Raw genomic sequence first — 21183 nt, forward strand, 5'->3', positions numbered from 1 at the left:
AATTATCATGTCACTATGCACTTGAAGTTTCAGGTAATTACAGCTACTACAGCTGTTATTGCTGCTGCGGTGTTCCAAGTTGGTGAGAAATTTCCACATTCATGCAATCTTCACCACCACACAAAGAATATCTTATCATGCCTGCTCCTGGAATGTCTAACAGGGAGGACAAGAATTGGGTCAGCCTGTTCCCTTGAATATGCTTCCCAGTCACAAGTGATATCGGGGGATTTACCCAGACCTCCTTCACCCTTTGTGGAATTAAATAATTAGGTTTGTGCCATCTTATCCTTATCACCTCTTTCCTATGATTCTTAACCTGCCCTCCTTGGTGAAGTATCTATATTAGCCAATATTTAGTGTTCCCTCCCATATCTGATGTTGGGGTTCATGCCCAGCAATTTGTGGATCAACTTCATTCGGGGTTGGTATGTTTCATCTGCCTCGTACATCTGAAGATCATACTTATACATTTTATAGATCTTCCTTTCCTTATCTTGAGTCCCAACATTTGAATTCATTCATTACATTGTGGCAACCTCAGTTTTCTTGTCTCAGGCTGCTGTTGTCTACAATTCTGCATGCATTATCAACTATGCATTTGCTGGCTCTGGCAATTCATTTGTCTCCTGAAGGGTTTCAGATGATGTTTGTGGTCTTCTGTTTACTACAGTGGCATGCCTTTCATATTTGGTCCACGTTCTTCAGACGTGGCTGATATGCTGATTGGACCTCCTGGGTAGGGTTGCCATTCATTCTCTTGTATTCTTACCTGATACTTCCCTACATGACTTGTACATGGCACCTTTTTTACATGAAGAGGTATTTGGGGTTTTTCCCGAATCATTGCAGGCATGAGTTGAGTCTGCTCATCTGCTTAATTCATTATCCAGTTTATCACAACCTCCTCCTACTGTCTCTGTATCTTGCCCTCCCCCATCCAACCCTTTGTCAGTCCCAGCTTCTCGTTCTTCCTCCATTTGCAGCCGAGTTGTTACTCAAAGGCACTTCAGAGGATTACAGCATCTGTCAGGGCCAGTGGGGGCCAGGCTTTTCTATGATCACTATATGTGGACACTGTTTACAATGGATCTATGGTTCCTACAGATTCTTTTAGGGGCTCTGGACCTTTACTTCCATTCTCCTCTCCCATTGTCTCTTCATCCTCTTGCCTTCCCACACCAAGGAATCCTGTTTCTCACCACTGTCTACAGAAGGCGGTTGAGAACTTACTTCCTTCAGAAAGAGGCCATAGGACTTGGGGAAGCTTCTCACCCTTATTATTCTTGGTTGTACCCACATGCATCACATTTAGTGAGTTTTACTCGACTGAACAAGCCTCATTTGGGATCTCTTAGATATTTCTATTACCTTGCCTGCCTCCTCACCTACAGGCCAACTTCACTTGGTGGCTGTATTGGACTAAAACTACCATCAGAATCCCTGTTCCACCTCCTCGACCAGATTTTCATGTTTTTCCAGATGCTTCCCTTTTGGGTTGGGGTGCATATCTCAATGCTCAAGCGGTTTTGGGTCATTGGACACTGGCCGAATCATCCCTACACATCAACGTCTTGAAGTTGCTGGTGGTTCATAGTGCTCTGCTTCACTTTTTGTCAGATGTTTGGGGGCATTTGGTAATGGCCTACTCCAATAATTCCACAGGCAAGGGGGTATTCGGTCCTGAGATCTGAACATTGAATCTCTTCTACTGGGCCCACAATTATCACATCAGATTGTTACCATGTCATATTCTGGGTGCCCCAAATCTGGTTGCAAACCTATTATCTCAGCCTGACTAGATTCTACTAATAGAGTAACCATTAAATCTGCATGTGTTTTGGGAGTTGTTTGCTCATTGGAGTATTTTTGATGTGGATGCTTTTACCACACATCTCAATGCACAACTTCCCTATTTTTGGTCTCCTCCATCCTTTTGCAGAAGCTGTAGATACCTTTTGTCAAAACTGGAAATGATATTACCTGTATGCATATTCTCTTATTCCCCTTCTTCCCAGCATCCTTTCATTGATTCATATCATTCATATCACTCCATGTTGTGTCCTCTTAGTGGCTCCATTTTGGCCTGCTCAGATGTGGTTACCACTTCTGTGCAGGCTTTTGGTGTCACCTATCCTTCCTTTGCCATTGTCTCCCACGCTTCTTTATCAACCTCAATCAGGCATGTGTCATCTGTCCATTCCTGCCCTCTGGCTTCAAGCATGGCTTTTGTCTGGTCCATCACCAGACAATCTGGATTTTTCAGGCATGTTGCCTTATTGATTGCCCATACCACACATTCTTCCTCCTTGGCAGTTTATCAGCATAAATGACATACTTCCTGCTGCTGGTCACTCAGCTGGGGATATCATTCTTCATAACCTTCCCCACCACAGATGACTGTACTTTTCACTTGGCTCATCAATAGAAGACTAAGTTTCCTCAATCACCAGCTATAGAGCTGTGTTACCTTGCAGGCTCAGATTTACTGAGTTTGTCTCTATCTTCCAGTCTTCTGTGTTGTCTTTTTTATTTCATTTGTTTCCCTTTCTCATCCTCCATGCCTTGTGTCTCTCCTGGATTGGAATCTCAATGTTGTCCTTCATGCTCTCACTCTTCCTCCATTTGAACCTTTGTATTTCATGTATCACCTTTCGTTAAAATCTCTATTCCTCATATTATTGGGTTGTAGCTGGCGACGAGCTGAGATCTTTGTGATTGATGCTCATCATATGCTGTTTCCACAGTTCCTATGTTCTCCTCTTCCCTGACCATTCATTTTTGCCCATGACTTCTGCTGCTAGTGAGGGTAATTCCAATTTTTCTACCATTTCATTATCCTCTGTTTCCCACACTTATGACTGTTCTGATCCTGACTGCCTCCTGTGTCCAGTCCAGGCCCTCCAATGGTATCTTACTTACACTGCTCCCTTCCATGGTTTGAGTAACCATTTGTTTATTCCATGAAATCCTTCCAAGTCCTGGGACCTCTCTCCTATTACCTTTAGAAGTTGGATTTGCCTGTTACTTTGGCAGTTGTATTCTTCTTTTTTGCCTGACTAGTGTTGCCTTTTTAGGGTATATTCTCATCAAATTTGTCACCTCACTGTCCCTGGCTGCCCATTTCTGTCTTCCTTTGGAGGTCATTATTAGGGCCAATGTGTGGGCTACATCTCATACCTTTATTTCACATTATTTATATTACATGGCCATTTCTTGCTCATTGGGTTTTCTTTTATTTTATACACTGCAGTGTCATTATGACTGGTGAGTACTATGCTTTGATTTCTTCATTTACAGGGGCCTATTTTGCTAGTGTATTGTGGATCCCACTCTGTGGCAAGTGGTGCCTGATCAGGTATACCTTTTTGAAAATCCACACTGGCCATCCTGTGACCATGCTTGATGTCAATTACATTGTAGCTATTCCTATCATGGACTTGATGTACCATTCCAGATGCTGCCAGGTGTTGATTGTGTGTTTCCATTCAGTTGTCATCTATGCCGAAACAATTATGTTGTAGGATTAGGTTACGCACACCGTAGAGATGGGGTGTTCCATAGTAGTTCTCCCTAGTGGTCTTTTGGTTTATAAATATGTTCGTTCCAGACAATACATTCACGGATACACATGAGTAAAGCAGACATGAATTGCTACCAATCTCTGATACTCTATGGCATTTAGACTCTTCCTACCAAGATCCTGATGTACAATTTCAGATGCTACCGGGTGTTGGTTGATTGACTCCTTCAATGTGGTAGCTCCAGTTTTAAAAAATAGGATAACACGGTCACTCATTGTACTCTCTCCAGTGTGTTTTTCTCTCCTTTCTTCTATCAGAGTATGGGAGTCCTTGCCACTTATCAGTTCCTAGCCATTGATTTGGACCCTGGAGGCCTGCCCTCCTGAGTGATGCGTAATACCACTCAGTTGAGAGTAAGGCAGTTGGATTTTGTAGGTATTGTTAGTGTATAACACTTCCTCCCGCAGACTTGTTGTACAATTCCAAATGCCACCAGGTTTTGGTTGTAGCGCTATGCCATATTAATATATATATATATATATATACATATATATCTAGCAGTTTCCTTTTTCCCCACAGTGGCATTCCTCCATCCTACCACCTGGTGGATCTGGTGTTGGTTGGAGATGGCTGGGTTATGATTAAAACCATGTGTCAAAGGTGTGATGCCCTTCCTGCCGGGAACCTGATGTGCAATTCCAGATCCACCAGGTTTTGGTTGGAGCACTCTGCCATGCCATGACTATATACACATACATATATATATATATATATATATATTGCACTTTGTCCCTCAGGCTGAGTGTTCCTCCTTCCTACCATCCTCCGGATTCAGTTTCCGGGGGTTCAGGTATTGGTTGGAGATTATCCAGCTAAGTAATTCTTCACATGTTTTTTGGCCAGTTTTCCTCCTCCTGTCGCAGACTGGATGAAAAATGCCCAATGCTGATAGGTTTGGACCCTAGGTTGGCAGCCCCGTTTCCTACCATCTGCTGGATGTCAGTTCATAGTGGATCAGGTGTTGGCTGGGTTGGAAATGTGCACAAGTGGAGACGGATTTTGGTACAGAAGGTCGTCTTCCTTACCAGTTCCCATTTCGAGGTGAAGAGGTAGATGATCTTCAGCCTATCGTAGAACTGATGTACAATTCCAGATACCGCCAGGTGTTGGGTAAGGTCAAACTAACACTACAGTCTGTTGTGCTCTAGCCACTTTACACTCAGGGGTCCCATTAATAGGCAATATGTATTATGGGATTCCTTCATGTTTTTCCACCTTTTATGTTTGTGACACAGTCATAAAAGTATGAAGAGAATACCTTGATCAGATGTGGTGTGGTCTCCTGCTGAGGTGTGATATTTTCTTTTTTGGTTCTGCACCTCATGGTCTCTGTTTGGGCACTTTCTAAAGGAGAATAATTTTTTCACGGGCCCTCCACCAGTTCAATGTGGGATTCTAGCTATTTTGTGAGAACAGGTAAGATGTCGTATCAGAAGTTAACATTTCCTTAAGAGAAAATATATTTCCGATAGATACTTACCTCTTCTCACATTTCCCACCCAGCCTCCCTATGACCAGTCTCGAAGTGCTTAATGATGCAAATGTGGAACGACAGCTGGTTATGATAGGGGTTGTGTCACGCTGCTATTGGTGGAGGGCTGCTGCATAATCATTTACATGTGGATATGCAGAAGTGAGAGGTAAGGCTTGTGGCAAGCATTGAAAATTTGCACTGCTATAGAGCAGTAATAATCAAGAAAAGCTTGTGAGAGGAGGTAATTATCTACCACAAATACATTTTTAGTTTAGGAAAATGTTAACTTTATTTATGAATTAGTACATGTGAAGTTTCTTTTCTATTTGTTTTCATTTTAATATTCTGCACAACTTTTGGGATTTCAAGGATGAACTTGTAATTCTCTGACAGATATCAATGTATCTGAATACCACAATATACTAGTTTCTGAAACTTATTAGAGAACACTTGTTACTTGGCATAACTTGTATTTTAGGTAGTACATACATTTTGGTTGATTTTTCTTGTAGCAAAGTCAAGACACTGCCAAAACTGAATTGGAGGATTTGAATATAAAATTAGAAAAAATGCATCTAGAACATCAAATCCAACAGAAAACCAATGAACAGTTAGCTAGCGAAAACAATCAGAAATCTGTGCTTATTAAAGTAAGTAGAACATGATGCTTTTCTACTTAATGATTTTAAGTTCATAACCTTTTCAAAAAACAAATTTTTCATAATTTGTACAGAAAGCATATGTAGTAAAAGCTTTGTTATCCAGCATCTTTGTATCCAGAAAGCTCTTGTATCTCCAAATACAAATGATCAGTGGCACTGCTGTTGCTTTGTTTACATTCTTTCTCATTGGCAAGCTTCAGTTGTTAGCCACCTGTACTGTGGTTCACATTTAAAATACAGTACTTATAAATGTTTTAAACAGTTTAAAGTTTTTACAACATTTTGTATTGTTTAAAACTGTTGTTGTTATTATCCTATCTTGTAATGCCAGGTCTGGCAGATGCTTGATAATAAAGCTTTTGCTGGATATATATATATATGTGATTTAGCTTTTATTAGCATTTTCTAATTGATCTTGACTGATTCATGTTACTGAAAATGCAAACCTTTTGCTGGGACTTAAGGGAAGATGGTAAGGTTCAACAAAGTGTTGTTCATTTGAGACATTATGAAATATATTTTGAGATGCATCCTTGCAGTTTTAAATATTAATTGAGATTACTGGGCATTACATCATTAAGTGTCAAGCACTGGAAAATAGCAGTCTTAGAATAAGCTCCTAATTGTTCATTCACTCCATTAAGCTTGTATACATGGCTTTTAATGTGCTCTATTGTTTCCCAACTATTTTAGCAGAGCACTTTTAGTAGCATGTCCCTAGAACTCCCTAGAAAGTCTTCACACTTTTAGTAGCATGTTCCTGGAACTCCCTAGAAAGTCTTCACACTTTTTGTAGCATGTCCCTAGAACTCCCTAGAAAGTCTTCACACTTTTAGTAGCATGCCCCTGGAACTCCCTAGAAAGTCTTCACACTTTTTGTAGCATGTCCCTAGAACTCCCTAGAAAGTCTTCACACTTTTAGTAGCATGTCCCTGGAATTCCCTAGAAAGTCTTCACACTTTTAGTAGTATGTCCCTGGAACTCCCTAGAAAGTTTTCACACTTTTAGTAGCATGTCCCTGGAACTCCATAGAAAGTTTTCACATTTTTATTGCATGCACCTGCAGTTTTGCCAGAAGAATATCTCCATCTTTGCCATATCTCTAACTTGCCAGCTCTATAGTATGAAGGGTAGCTTTACAAGAATAGATTTTAGATTAAGTTATAAGTGTATGTATTTGTCTGGTACTGTACAGACAATAAATCCATCACAACAAATCATAATGATTTCCATTCATGTTCTTAACTTCTGAAGAATGTTTCTTATGTATCTTTCAAAAAATATGTTTTTCATAGAATAAAGAAGAAGAGATCAACTACCTCAAACAAGAGGTGACACGTCTTACTAAGCAAAAAGAAGCTGCCAAAAAAAATTAAAAACTGTAGAAGAGTTAAAGGTAGATGTGGATGGTCAACGGGAAATATTAAAATCCCAGGTAACAGGCTTAGAAAAAGGTAATTCGTCTTAATATTCATCTTATTTTTGAAAGTTATTGGTGTATTTTTGTCAAACATAATGATAACTAAGTAAAACGTAATGACATATTTGTAGGTTTGTTTGGCAACTGTCTAACTGAGTGTTTAAAGACAACATAATAATACTAAATAATTAAGCTGTTATTATTAAAACCCTTCTACCTGGGTTAAACATAATTAGCCGAAGATACAAGTTTAATGATGCTTAAATATAGTTGATCTGAGGCTAGGCATAATTAGAAAGTTTGAGCATTACAACCCTGTGGTTGTGTTTTGTCAACTTTTTAATTAATTGTGTGCCTGTTTCTACCAACTAAGAATTTAATCTGTCATAATATGCTCATGAGAGTATTAAAGCCACATATGCAAGGCTAAGAAGGTATTAATCATCTGATATGTTATATGATATGTTTTGAAATGATCCCTTGGAGTTGCAAATATTTGGGAGGGGATCCGCATTCATTATATAGGTAAGCAGCAAGTACGGGAAAATGGGGATCACTGAATAACTTTTTATGCCATGGCTTCAGTAACAAATAATAACTGTAATGCTGTTCTTTACAAATGAGTCAAGCAATGCTTGTTCTATATAGTGTTGATGTGTCTCTGAACAGTTGCCAACTATTTCTCTGTGTTAATTTTTGTCAAAGGTGATGGCAGATAAGAATTTCATATTCTTAGTTATAGTTTAGTCATAAATATAAGTTGTAAGCTATATTTATATAGAAAGTTCTAAATTCGATCTCATGAAAATCTAGTAAATTCAGAGAGTATTAAGAACAAAGTAGATTATAAATACAAGAATCAGTGAAGCATTGGGTCAGTGTGTTTTGCTTTCAATTGGTATAGCAAGCAGTCTTGATTTTGTTTTCTGTTGGTAGAGTACAATGAAACATTTGGATCAATGTTAATTATCAGGTATATTAAGTTATTTGACCAATCTGGTGAGAAATTATACAAGTAAGTTTATTTTTACTGTAGTCACAGTACAGTTAGCATGGTATTTCCATTGGAATGTCAGTTATAAACATGGGCCTACAAGTTACAACAGTGCACAAGCCTTTATAAATGCTAAGGAAGAAATAAACTAATAACTGTGTGGACTGGACTTCAGATTATTTTCAAATAATTTAAATAGACAAGCTCAATGAGATTAAAAATGTCAAAACAGTATTGATAAAAAAAAACACATTAATAATGCACCAGTGAAAGTGCTGTTGAAGAAATCATTAAATGAAAGCATACAAAACAGTCTTTTAAACCTCTTGAACCTTGTCAAGGTTCTGGAAGTCTTGGCCATTTATTAGTTATGTTTCTATTTCCTACCTCATCTTGTGGATTACATAATTATAATCCATTCTGGCGATTCCACAGTAATTTCTCATATTAGTTGTGAGGGTGCGACTTGCTCCAGGGACCTTTGCTTCCACATGTTGGACTTCCTGTTTTGGGTCCACTCACGTTTGACTGTGTTGATGGAATAACTCTTGACTGGACAGGATTCTTCCTATGGAGTAATCACTCCATTCTCAGATATTTTGTTGGATATATTCCCAGTATGGTATGACAGTGATTAATGCCTTTGCCAATTCTTTCAGTACCAAACTCCTCCTCCTCTGGTCCTCTTGTTGATTCACTCAGCCAGGACTGGTCTCATCTTTTTCTATAGGTGTACCCTCCTCTTTGTATTCTCTTATATTTCTTGGCATTAATTTGCAACACTCCCTGTCGGGTTTTGTTTGTAGCACCTTTTTGACAAACTCAATCTTGGTTTACCGACTGTCGTCCATCTAAGTTACTCTTGCTCCAACCTCATACATCTCTATTTCACCCAAGACTGTCATCCCTTCATCTTCACATGTAAGATGTGTCTGGTCTCTTGCTTAAAGGTCGGATTTCTATGACCACTTCTCTACTATCAGGCTATCCTACAGTATCCCACCTTTCGGTCTTTATCTGATTGTTTAACTGAGGATTGTCAGTTCTGACCATTGCAGGCTACCAGGAGGCCTTGTTGACAACCCTTTAGCTGTTTTTTTCTATGGTTTTGTCTTTTCCTCTCCTGTTCATTCCACTTTGTTTCTTTGCCTAACTGAAACCGTGATGTTGTTTTATACACTCTTGCTCCTTAAAACCTGTTTTTTCTTCTTGCTAGTGGTCATCACAAATCTTATTTTTATGCACTGGATACCTCCTCTTCTTTGTGTCACAGATCTTCCTTGATTTTATTCCCTGTCTACTCGGTTCTTCCTAAGACTTAGGCAACTTTGGAGGGAGATTCTACCTTTTCTTCCGTATCTCTTCTGTCAATCTTGGCCCTGTGTGAGCATATTAATTTGTGTCCAGTTTGAGTGGTCAGGTGTTACTTGTCATGCACAGCTTCATTTTGGAGTTCCTGCAGTAGTTTATTCTTGCTATGGGGCTTCTCTTTTTCCAAGGATCCCTCTTTCTCTACAATTACTGGATGGATTTGTTAGCTCATCCACATCATCTGTTCCTCCCTGCTCACTGTCTGTATCACATTTAATCACCTCAAATTTCCCATTTATCTCACTCTCTGGCCTCACACTTTTGCTGACCCTTGGATGAAATCCTCCAGACTTATCTCCACCATTTGACAGTTTTGTCTCTCTAGTAAGCCCCCCATGTACTATAGGGTTTCACACTCCATGGGCCTTCCTCTTTGGTTACTTTATCTGGATGGAGCTAATATAGGTTTTGCAATTGCACTGGTCCCTCAACCTCATCAATATGGGTTTCTAGCCACTGTATGCAGAGAGGTAAGCCTATCACTTTGGAAGTTACTATTTTCCTTACCTGAAAATATATTTTCAAAAGATACTTGCCTGCACATCTTTCCACCCTTCCTCCCCACTACTGGTGCATGTTATTCTTACTTCGTCTAAGAATGAAGTTAATTTCATATGCAAATATTTATGGGGATGTACTTCGTGTGAAGGATGTTTTGCCCTCCTGTTGGTGGAGGACTATTGTCACATGATGGTTACACTAGTTAAACTAGTGCACTTTACATTATAACAAGTGTCTTAGGTGGGAGAAAGCTTAAGGCTAGTGGCATGTGCAAGATCTCAAAGGCAGATGTGTAAGGAATAAGCTACTATGTGCAGAGAAGTAAGTATCTATCGGAAATACATTTCCAATTGAGGAAAATATTAACATTCAACATTATCATTCATCTTCAATCTACTTAACTAGGTTAGTTACAGACCAACATATTATAAGCTTATCAGAAACAGGTGAGGAATTTGAGTTACAGCATATATTTTTGTTGCAGTTTTGATCCTATTAAACAAATATTTTTATGATACAACTATAAACGTTTTTCTCATACAGAACTGGAAAATGCTAATAAACAGGTAGAACAAGATAAAAGGGCCATTGAAGACTTAATCAGAGAAAAAGAATTATTAAACAAAGTATGTATTTTCTCTTTCATTATTCTAAAGTCTTAACTGTTAAATTGGTTTTATTTTTGATAGGTTGAGCATGTATGTCTTCATTCTTATTGTCTGTTGTTTTTATGTTATTTTGTGATATTTAAATATCTAATGTAGAACAGTAACAATTGCTATAATAATTTCTTTTTTCACTCATTATGATTTACTAGTAAACATATATTTTGGGTCAGTATTTTTTTCAAATCCAATCCATGAATTATCCAATTTAAGGCTATATGTAGCAAAGTTGAGCTGCTCTCAACATGGAACTAGAATAACATTTGTTAATTTTACTTGCTTCTTGTCTCTCTTTATGATATTAAACACACATTGATTTATCTCATTCACCAACAGAACATTTTAAAGACTTTTATTATTTCTAATCAATTACAGAGCAGAAACAGACTTTGTGAAAAGTCTGCTTAACTATTTAAAATTTATTATGTCTGTTTCTCACTGCACTTATTGTTTTTTAGATATCAAAGTAATATTGCAGTAATTTAATATATCTATAATAAACAACATAGTGACAGATGTAAGTTATGTTGTGTAATAATTAACACACTTTGTACTTTAGGTTTGAATAAATCAACACTCAAATGTATTTTTGAAAAAAACATTGTACAGTAGTAGTTAGGACTATGTCTTGAATATTAATCTAACAGCTTCATTCTACGAAGACTGTGCCTTAAGTATTTAGTGAAAGGTTAACAAATACCATAAGTTAGTTTCCAAAATATACATACCTCCGCTGCCACTTATTTCTCGATCTCCATATTCCGTTGTTCTTTGCCATCTAAACATAGTGTTCACTTGCTCCATTCTTTTATACCCCACTCGACTGCCTTTGGAAATATCTAATTTGCAAAACTTTACACTGGCTCTCACTCGCCCTCTATGCAGGTATATAAGCACTGGATGCAGACAATATAATCACCTTTTCTCGACAAAGCGCTAAGAGTCACGTTTTGTGGTTCACATTGTCATTTGTAAAATTTTGAAAGTAGTGTGGTGCTCTTTTTGTTTTGTGTTTTTTTCACATTTGTGATATTTCGTTGGTTTTCTTCTGCAGTTAAAAAACAACAAAAATTCTTTTATGGGTATGAATTCCCATGTAACAGTTTTTGGTATGGGGCTACCCATTCCTCCTTTGTTGTCTGGTGGTAGTCAGCAGTCGGGGGGGGGGGTCCAATCTCCGTGGAGGCTGTTCGTGACCTGATCCAGATAAAGACTGTCTTCTCGGGGGTTCAGAGTTGGCTTTTTATCGTGAACCTGAATATATTGGAGAGAATTTAGACACTGTTTTCTGCTCTTTCTTTCACTAGGGCTGCCTCTACTGAGGGCTCATCTGATCAGCCACCTTCTGCCCCTTTTCTGCAGTTAGTTATGCAAGTTTGTGAAGTTTGGAAATTAACCCCATTGCTTTTGAGTCTACTCCTGCCTTGTTGTCAAATAGATCACTTAGATTACTTAGTTCTTCTTCCTTTCCCTGATATTGCTGTGCATGCAGGAAGGTATGCAATGTAATTACGAGAGGGTATCACTATGCCATGCCCCCATCGTTTATCAGAACAACATGCCCTGGCTTATCATTGATGAAGTATATTTTGACACTCAATGGTTGGATCTGTTGTTGGATCTATGGGGTTCCAGGTTATCATCTGTTATCACTATTAGCAGTTCTCAATTTTACTGGATTTGTTTGACTCTTACTACTGTATTGCGAAACTTCTCTTCCCTTCATCTTTTGTCTCAAGCATGTCAATGCTCTCCTCATCAATTTGATGGTGAACTGGGACCCTTACTGGTTACCACTATGGCTCGTTTGTCCTCTTCAGGCCTTGCCTTAGTGTCGTGGTTGGTCTGTTGCTGGGACTTATCAAGTCGAGATGCCTTGTTGGAGGGTATCCGTTTGCTATCCACTGCTCCTCGTGATTGACGAGAGGTGCCCTTTCTTTGGCCTTACTTGTTCACCAGAGTCCTGGAAGCTTTAGAAGCCTGAATTGATACGGCACATTTGCAGTCTTCTTCATTGTCGTTGGCTTCTTGCCTCTCTTCTACTCCAATGGGTAATTTTGGAGGATCGACCATTCGCATCTCATGGCCCCCACCTTCAACACCTTGTCATTTTGTTTCACAGAATCGGTTCCTTCCATATTCTTGGGAATCTTCAGACAGGGCAGGACAGCGTCAGTGACGTCCATGACTACCCATCTTCACTGGGTCCTGTGGAAGGATGGTTACATCTCTTTCACCACTTTTGGTGTTCATTCACCATTGATCCTTGGGTTCTTAGAGTGCTGGATTTGGTGTTCGAGATTCAGTTTACTTTTCCCCCCTCTGTTGTCTTTTCTCCTCTTTCAGCCCTCAGACATGCAGACCTTTATTTCCGGGCCATTCAGGAGTTGTTCAACAAACAAGCCATCCAGGATTCTATTCTCGTCTATTTCTGGTGCCCAAGAAAACTGGAGATTGGCATCCTATTATTGATCTGTCTTGACGCAATCACTTCCTGCAGTCTCCTTGTTTCACCATAGAATCTTTTAGTCAACTTCGGTGACATTTCACACCAAGTCTTTGGATGACCAAGTTTGATGTTACAGATGCCTACCTTCACATCCTCACAGCAGAGTCTTCTCGTCGATTTCTACGTTTTGTGCATAAGGACTTGGTGTTTCAGTTCTGAGCTCTCCCGTTTGAACTTGCTTCAGCACCATATGCTTTCTGTCGAGTAGTATGAGCCTTTGCATAGCATTTCCACTTTCTGGGTCTTTGCACACATCACTATATGGATGATTGGCTTCTTTTGGCACCAACCTGTCACATTGCCGAACTACATACCCAGATTCTCCTTTTCGAGGCCAGAAGGGCAGGCTTCATTATCAGGTTGGAAAAATCCATTCTCTCACAATCTCAATACCTGGTCCATCTTGGGGTGTTTTTCAACACACATTTGAGTTGAGCTCAACCACCTTCCCTCAGACTTCACAGTATGGAAGGGATTGTCAGGCATTTTCTTACGTCACCTTATCCCACTGCATGGATGGTTGTGTCTGTTTTGGGGATTTGGGCCTCTCTAGAATCCCTTGTGCCATTGGGTCAGGCCCATATGAGATCCCTCCAGTGGGCACTTCACGACCAGTGGCTCATGCATATTGATCCGTTTGATATAGCAGTCTCTTTGCTCGAGAACAATTTTGCAGATCTCAAGTGGTGGATAGACAGGAACAACTCAACTATCGGGATCCAGATACCACCTCCTCGTCTGGAAATCTATCTCTTCACAGATGGGGTGCTTTTCTTCAGGGGCAGGAATTCCAGGGTATTAAGACAGACTACAAATCTTTCCTACATATCAACATTCTATTACTTCTTCTGGTACATCGAGCAATGATTCAAGGTCTTCTTCTCTTGCATGGAGAAATTGTCATGATTCATTCGGAAAACTCCATAGTGGCATTATATCTTTCTCGTCAGGGAGGTACTCATTCTCGAGATCTTTGTTTTCGGGCTTTGGATCTTCTTTATTGGGCTCATTCCCAAGACATCCATCTTTTGGCCTGTCATGTGCCAGTGATTATGAATTTGATAGCAGATCATCTTTCTCAACCCCATCAGATTCTTCCAACAGAATGGATGTTACATCAGGTGGTCTTTCAATGGATTTGTTCTCAGGTTGGATTTCCAATATTTGATGCAACCTTTTGGAATGCTTGCCTACAGTTGTTCTGTACTCCAGTCCCACATCAACGAGCTCTGGTGATAGATGCTTTCAGTCAAGACTGGATGGGATTACATTTGTATGCCTTTCCTCCTATTTATCTCTTAGCCAGAGTCTTGTCTATGATTCATTCCACCCCATGTCGGGTTCTCTTGATAGCACTTTTTTGGCCTGCTCAGACATCGTTTCCTCTTCTTTGGTTGCTCCAGGAATGTTCACCACTACCACTACCTCTTCGCCTATCCTTGTTGAGACAACAATGGTCCAACATTCAACACCCAGACCTTTGATGACTCTAGCTTCATGCATGGCAGATATGTGGTGTTTTAGTTAAACCCCAACATAGGGGTTTAACTAAAGTTTCCATTTATTTGACTAAATAAAGGTATATTTTTTATTGTTGTTAGCTTCCAGATGCCGCTGTTCTGACTTAGTTGCCTTCCATGTTTTGCTCTATCCAGTCAGATCCTTTCTACAAAAACTCTCACTGCCAGAGAAGGGAATTAATCATTTTATCCTATTCATTTACCCAGCATTTCTCATCTTTACAGTTGATCAGACTCGGATCATTTGTTGTGCTCACTTAGATGTTATGTGGCTTGTATAGAACCACTTAGGAGCCCTAGGAACCAGCTTTTTATTCATTGTCCTGGGATTTATCACCCATTACATTAACTGGAGGGCTTCGGAAGTTGATTCATATAGCCTATTTGGGGTTGTTTACTGAAGATCGAAATATGCTCCATGTCACTTCTTACTAGATTCAGCATCTATCAATGTCATTGGCTGCTTGCCTAAACTGTTCTGTGGAGGATATTTTGTGGGTTGGTATGTGGACTTCATCCGATACTTTCCTATCTGATTGCCTTCATGATCTGGCAGTTTCCTCTTCTGTGGGATTTCGTCTTCCCCCGTGGCTGTGTTGACTACTTCTTCTAGATTTTAACAAGGAGGTGAGTAACTTTCTTACCTTATTTATGGTTTGTTCTTTTTTCCTCTAGGGTTCCTTTTTATTTCTTTTGGATCCCACTCAGAGGCGAATGTTGCCCAGTCAGGTGTGCTTGTATTTTTTCAATTCCACACTAGCAACCTTTATATCCGTTCACAGTTGCAACGGGCTCTGTTGAGATGTGGTGTTCCATACGATCATCTAGACGCAATTCTGGATGGTAGTATTATCTCACAATACATGTTGTATTGTATGAATTGAATTATGACTTATGTTATAGTGTACATTATGGCTCGTGTTTTGGTGTGTTAAGTACATTATGGCTCGTGTTGTAGTGTGTTAAGTACATTATGGCTTGTGGTGTGGTGTGTTAAGTACATTATGGCTTGTGTTGTGATGTGTTAAGTGCTTTATGACTAACTTAAGTACTGTGAATGCTAAATAATATCTTGTATCATATTAAGTTACCACATGTGTTTGATTTTATGTTTGTACACTGTATCCTTATTTGTAAATTTTTATATGTAAGAAATTGAAATATAAGTATTTTGCCAATGATTGAATTAATTAAAATCAACAGAACCTACAGAAAGCTGCAGGAGCTACTCAGAAACAAATTAATGTTGCAAAGCTACATGAACAAGCCAAAAAGAACCTTGAGCATGAGGTCCAGAACTACAAAGAAGAAGCTACAAAACAAAGGAAAATACTTTTCCAACTGGAGAAAGAAAGAGACCAATATATCAATGAAGCTCGAGAGTTAACAGAAAAGGTAATCAATTTTAGAACAATTGTTTTGATACAATTGTAAATTGTAGGCATCGTGAACAAACATAAGTCAACAACCAGTCAAGAAAAAGCTATATTATTCTTTTATATACTTCCAAATTGAAACATTCAATTTTTGAGGGTGGTAATTACAATTTGCACCACATACATTCTATAGAAAAATTCTTTAAATGTATTATTATCACTTATACCAAGATAGGAACATTTTACTAATGATTAAACTAACATCAAAGTAGGAGAATTCTAACAAGCATTAAACTAATACCAAGTAAGTTAGGAACATTATAAAAATGATAGACTTATAGCTATGTAGGAACATTTTAACAAGCATTAAACTAATACCAAGGTGGGAACATTTTAACAAGGATTAAACTAATACCAAGGTGGGAACATTTTAACAAGGATTAAACTAATACCAAGGTGGAAACATTTTAACAAGGATTAAACTAATACCAAGGTGGAAACATTTTAACAAGGATTAAACTAATACCAAGGTGGGAACATTTTAACAAGAATTAAACTAATACCAAGGTGGGAACATTTTAACAAGGATTAAACTTATAGCAAGGTGGGAACATTTTAACAAGGATTAAACTTATAGCAAGGTAGGAACATTTGAACAAGGATTAAACTTACAGCAAGGTAGGAACATTTGAACAAGGATTAAACTTATAGCAAGGTAGGAACATTTGAACAAGGATTAAACTTATAGCAAGGTAGGAACATTTGAACAAGGATTAAACTTATAGCAAGGTAGGAACATTTGAACAAGGATTAAACCAATAATAAGGACCAAATACAAAGCAAGAATTGTAAAACTTATCTCTAGAAGCTACACTCACACAAGGTATAAATACACTATATATCCCTACTGGAAAAACCAGCTCAGACCAGCTTAGCTATCATGCTGGTCTGCCCTGGTTTTTCTGGGTCAAGATGGGACTGTGATGGATTTGCTGGTCTTAGGTGGATCTTAGCTGGTTTAAGCAGCCACCTTGCAACATTAGTTTTTTTAACTGGAAATGATGTGGGGTTGTTGTTTCCAGCTTGTTTAAAAGCTGTAATGTACTTGTATGGGTATAATAAAGATAACTTAATACATTGTAATGTATTAATGAAACTTCCTGTAGTATCCACATAGATCCATCTTTGCAATTAAGGCATCACTGGCAAGTTGTAAATTTATCTATATTTATATATAAATGTATATTTATTCTATTATACAAGTATTAACCCTGCCTTCCAAGAGTACATTTTTGTGACAAAATAAAAGGATGTGCCTTTTGAAATCTTATTTTGTACTTTTAATTTGATTTACTTGTACTAAACCGCTACTAAACAATTTTCTGGACTGTCACATGAGAAAGTGACAATTTAAGTCCAGTTCCAGGTGCATTATTTTTTCTTAGCTGTACAACACTATTATCTGATTTTATGTTTTCTTTATATTCTATTAAACAGATCAGTTGCTTATTCACGATCATTCATGAGAACATTTTAAATAATTTTGGAATATAACCAACAGTTTTGGCAACAGCCTCAGTTTTATTTGAACTCAAAATAACTTGTACAGCTTTGTGTCCAGACAAATGTACATTATCTCCAACTAAGTTTGTAAATGTTAATGGTGCATGCTCTTGAAGGCTGCTAAAAAACTGAAGAATGCCACTTCTGATTTTGTGTATACATGTGAAAGTTGGTAAAACCTTCTTAAACAGGAACTTGTTCACAATCTCCTATGTTGGTACATTTTACTAATTTTACCAACTGACCATTTGCAGACTCAAGTGCAAAAACACTGAGCCCACAGCGTATTTCAGTTCTTAACACCTAAAACAAATGGACTAATAAATGTATGTTAAATGTCATATTATGTAAACCATATAGAATCGTATTTTAAACATTGTTAACTTGTTATGGTGTTATTTTGTTTTCCAACATTATACGTATACAGCTTCTTTTAACAAAGCTACGTGCAAGAAATATTCATTATGTAAAATCACCTTTTAAACATGGCAAGCTATACAATAGAACCATGCTCTCCATTCCAAAGCCTTGCACAAATCTTTTACACACAAGGAACAAGATAGTCTTGTAATGTATGATGGTGGTTTTATTTATTGTATTCTATTGTTTATCACCTGGAATAACGTAGGCACACCTATATAGTATTGTTCACCTGTTTTTTCTAACCATTTTTTATACTCTCAGCAAAACAGAATGCATGTAATCTGGTACAAGGGTAAATTTATGAAAGGGGAAGATTCTTTTACACTATTAACAATCCTTCTCTCTCTAAGAGCAAGTTCCATGTCTTTCAACATTCATTTATCACTTTTTCTTTGCACTCAGTTCCTATCGCAGCTGACTCTCTCTATGCAGTTGAACCTAATCTTCACTTCTCAATTTGGCACAGCAGTGTTAAGATCTAGTGCTTGATTTCAGACATATCTTTCCATTTAGTGCATTTTGAAAATATTTTTCATTTACTGATTTTCATATTTCAAAGCAATCTTTTTAAAATAACCATCAAGTTGGATGTCTTTATTTGATTGTGAATTCTATTTCTCATTCAATTACCAGTAGTTAGTCAATATTTTTTAATTAAAAATTTATTATTATGACTACAATGGCTACCAATGGTACTGGCAATCAACATCCTGTGACAAAGGTTGCAGGTACAGCAATATTTGTGGAGAAAGTGTCAGCCGTACTTTGTCAGGAGATGGCTTCTTTCATGCAGGCCGAGGGATCTCACGATCTCCAAGCAATTCTGCCATCACCTAGTCCTGAATTTTTTACTTCTCCTCCTTTGCCAGATATTGGAGTCCATGCTGAACGTTTTTGCATGTAGATCAATTATGTGCAGGAATTAGTATGCCACGCCTTCCATGTACTGCAGAAGTTCATGCACTTGCATTTCATCTTTCAACAAATCCTTTCTCGATGGACAACAGTTGGATTCACTTCTTCCCCTCAGAGGTTTGAGCCCTGATACTTCAGTGCATTTCTCTCAAGCATAAATTGCTTGCCTCCATTTCTCCCTCAAAACACTCCTTTGTTATTTGTCATCCATTCTTCTGTTGTCTGAGACTTTCCATCATTTTCCCAAGGGTTTTTTCAGCTGAAGCCCATACCCTCCTACTCACCAACTTGTCTATATTGTCTTTGACTTCCCTTACCCTCTACACTTTGCTCCTGTGTTGATAAGATATATTTCTTGACACATCCCCCCCAACTTCCTTGTGAGATCTTAAATCAGCCCCTTTTCTGAGATGTACGATCTTTGGTGGGCTTCCAGACACCTTGGAGTCTCGTGTTTAATCTGCTAGATTGTACACTTCCCTATCTTCCCATTATCTCAACCTCCTCCCTTTCTAGTTCCTTTTTTGTCCTCCTCCTTTCTCTCTTTTACTGTTTCCTCCTTCCTGGACCATGTTGTACCGTTGTTCATCAATGCCATGTACAACATCAGTGTTACCAATGGCTACCCTATGAATTTGGGTCATGTGGGAGCCAGGCTCACTCATTTCTCAGAAGTTTGGGAGACTTTTTACTAGCAACCCTTGGAGCATTCGAGTTTTGTCAGAAGGACTCTTCCCCCTTTTCATCACACTACCCACCTTATCCCCTGTCCCAGTTGTTTTCCTTAGCTTATCCCATTTCCTGCCAGTGTCTCGCAGAAGCAGTTCAAATCCTTCTAATCAAGGGTGGCAATTGGACAGGTTTCTCCTGTGCTTCCAGTGTTCTTCTCCCAACTTTTTTTTGTCTTCCCCAAAAAGACCAGATATTGGTATCCTGTGATCGATCTCTCCCATCTGACTTGTTTCCTCAATGTGCCTTGGCTCACCATGAAATCCTAACTGTCTGTCAGATGGTCTTTTCTTCCAGGGCTCTGGATGATGAGATTTGACGTGTCCAACACTTATCTTCACATCCATATTGCTTTGGCTTCACATCGTTTTCTAAGTCTTGTCCACAAGTATCACATTTATCAATTCTGAGTGCTTCCTTTCAGACTTGCATAGGCACACGATTTTCTCATTCTCACAGGCTCAATTTCCATCACTTGATGGACAACTGGCTCCTTCTGGCTACGTCTTTTGCAGAGTCTTCCTCATGCATTCAACTTCTCAAAGAAGCTGATCACATGTGTGAGCTTATCAAGGTTGAGAAGTCCATTATCCACTTCACACAATATCTTATTCATCTGGGAGTGTTTTTCACCTCACATCTCAGTAGAACCCAGCCTTCTCCTCTTCATCTGAGTTACATGGAGTTTTTAGTTCAGAAGTCACTAGCAGCACTTTCTCTCCATACACGAGAGGTTCTGTCTCTTTTGGGGACTTGGACATCATTGGAGGCTCATATTCCTCTGTGCCATGCCAACAAGCATTCCTTGCAGTAAGTACTACAAATTCAATGGCACTTCATCAGGGGCCCTCTGTACTTACAGATACCCCTTTCTGCTTACCTTCAGTCCAACTTCCTCAGGTGGTTAAATAGGGACTGTGGGGTACCTATACCTTCTACCCATCCAGATGGCCATGTCTTCACAGATGCCTCATTTTCAGGATTGGGTGCATGCTACATTACACAGATCTCGAGCTATTGATTTTCAGGAAGAGTTAGGTCTTCACATCAACCTTTTGGTACTTCTTGCTATTCGTCAGGCAATGGTTAATTTTCTGTCATCTCAGTGGGGCATGACAGTTATGTTTCAGTCTATCAACTTGATGGTTGTTTCTTACATCACCAGTCATGGGGCATTCGATCCCAGTCTTGATATCTTGATCACTGGTGCACTCATTCTGAAATAGAATACAAACCATGGCTAGGTATAATATTGTTACAACAGCGGAAGTCACGCGACACTAGTAACACGTCATGAGCTCCTAGAAAAGTCATGTCCCTTCGTGAAGCCTCGAGTGTTTACTAGATGTGCGGTATTCTTGTATATAAGACCGCCAAGAAGTGGTGGCAACAATGAAATTGAATTGCAGACAGAGATAGAGATGACAATTGAGTCAAGCGTGGGAATTGTTCGTTCGTTGTGAATTATAGCGTTTGT

At 38.7% G+C, this 21183-nt stretch overlaps 1 protein-coding gene across 2 annotated transcripts in view; it reads left to right on the top strand.

Annotated features, from left to right (window-relative positions):
* Window positions 1-10628, top strand: part of LOC111088559 (cilia- and flagella-associated protein 58-like) — a 28078-nt gene extending 17450 nt beyond the window's left edge. For both annotated transcript variants that reach the window (XM_022399047.1, XM_022399048.1), the window contains 3 exons: window positions 5571-5708; window positions 7016-7174; window positions 10550-10628. In XM_022399047.1, coding sequence (XP_022254755.1) covers window positions 5571-5708; window positions 7016-7096 — 219 coding nt within the window. In that variant the 3' untranslated portion in view covers window positions 7097-7174; window positions 10550-10628. The remainder of the gene's footprint in view (window positions 1-5570; window positions 5709-7015; window positions 7175-10549) is intronic.
* Window positions 10629-21183: the final 10555 nt, after the last annotated feature.

Source organism: Limulus polyphemus, unplaced genomic scaffold, assembly GCF_000517525.1.
Source record: "Limulus polyphemus unplaced genomic scaffold, Limulus_polyphemus-2.1.2 Scaffold4011, whole genome shotgun sequence".
NCBI classification, from domain to species: Eukaryota; Metazoa; Arthropoda; class Merostomata; order Xiphosura; family Limulidae; genus Limulus; species Limulus polyphemus.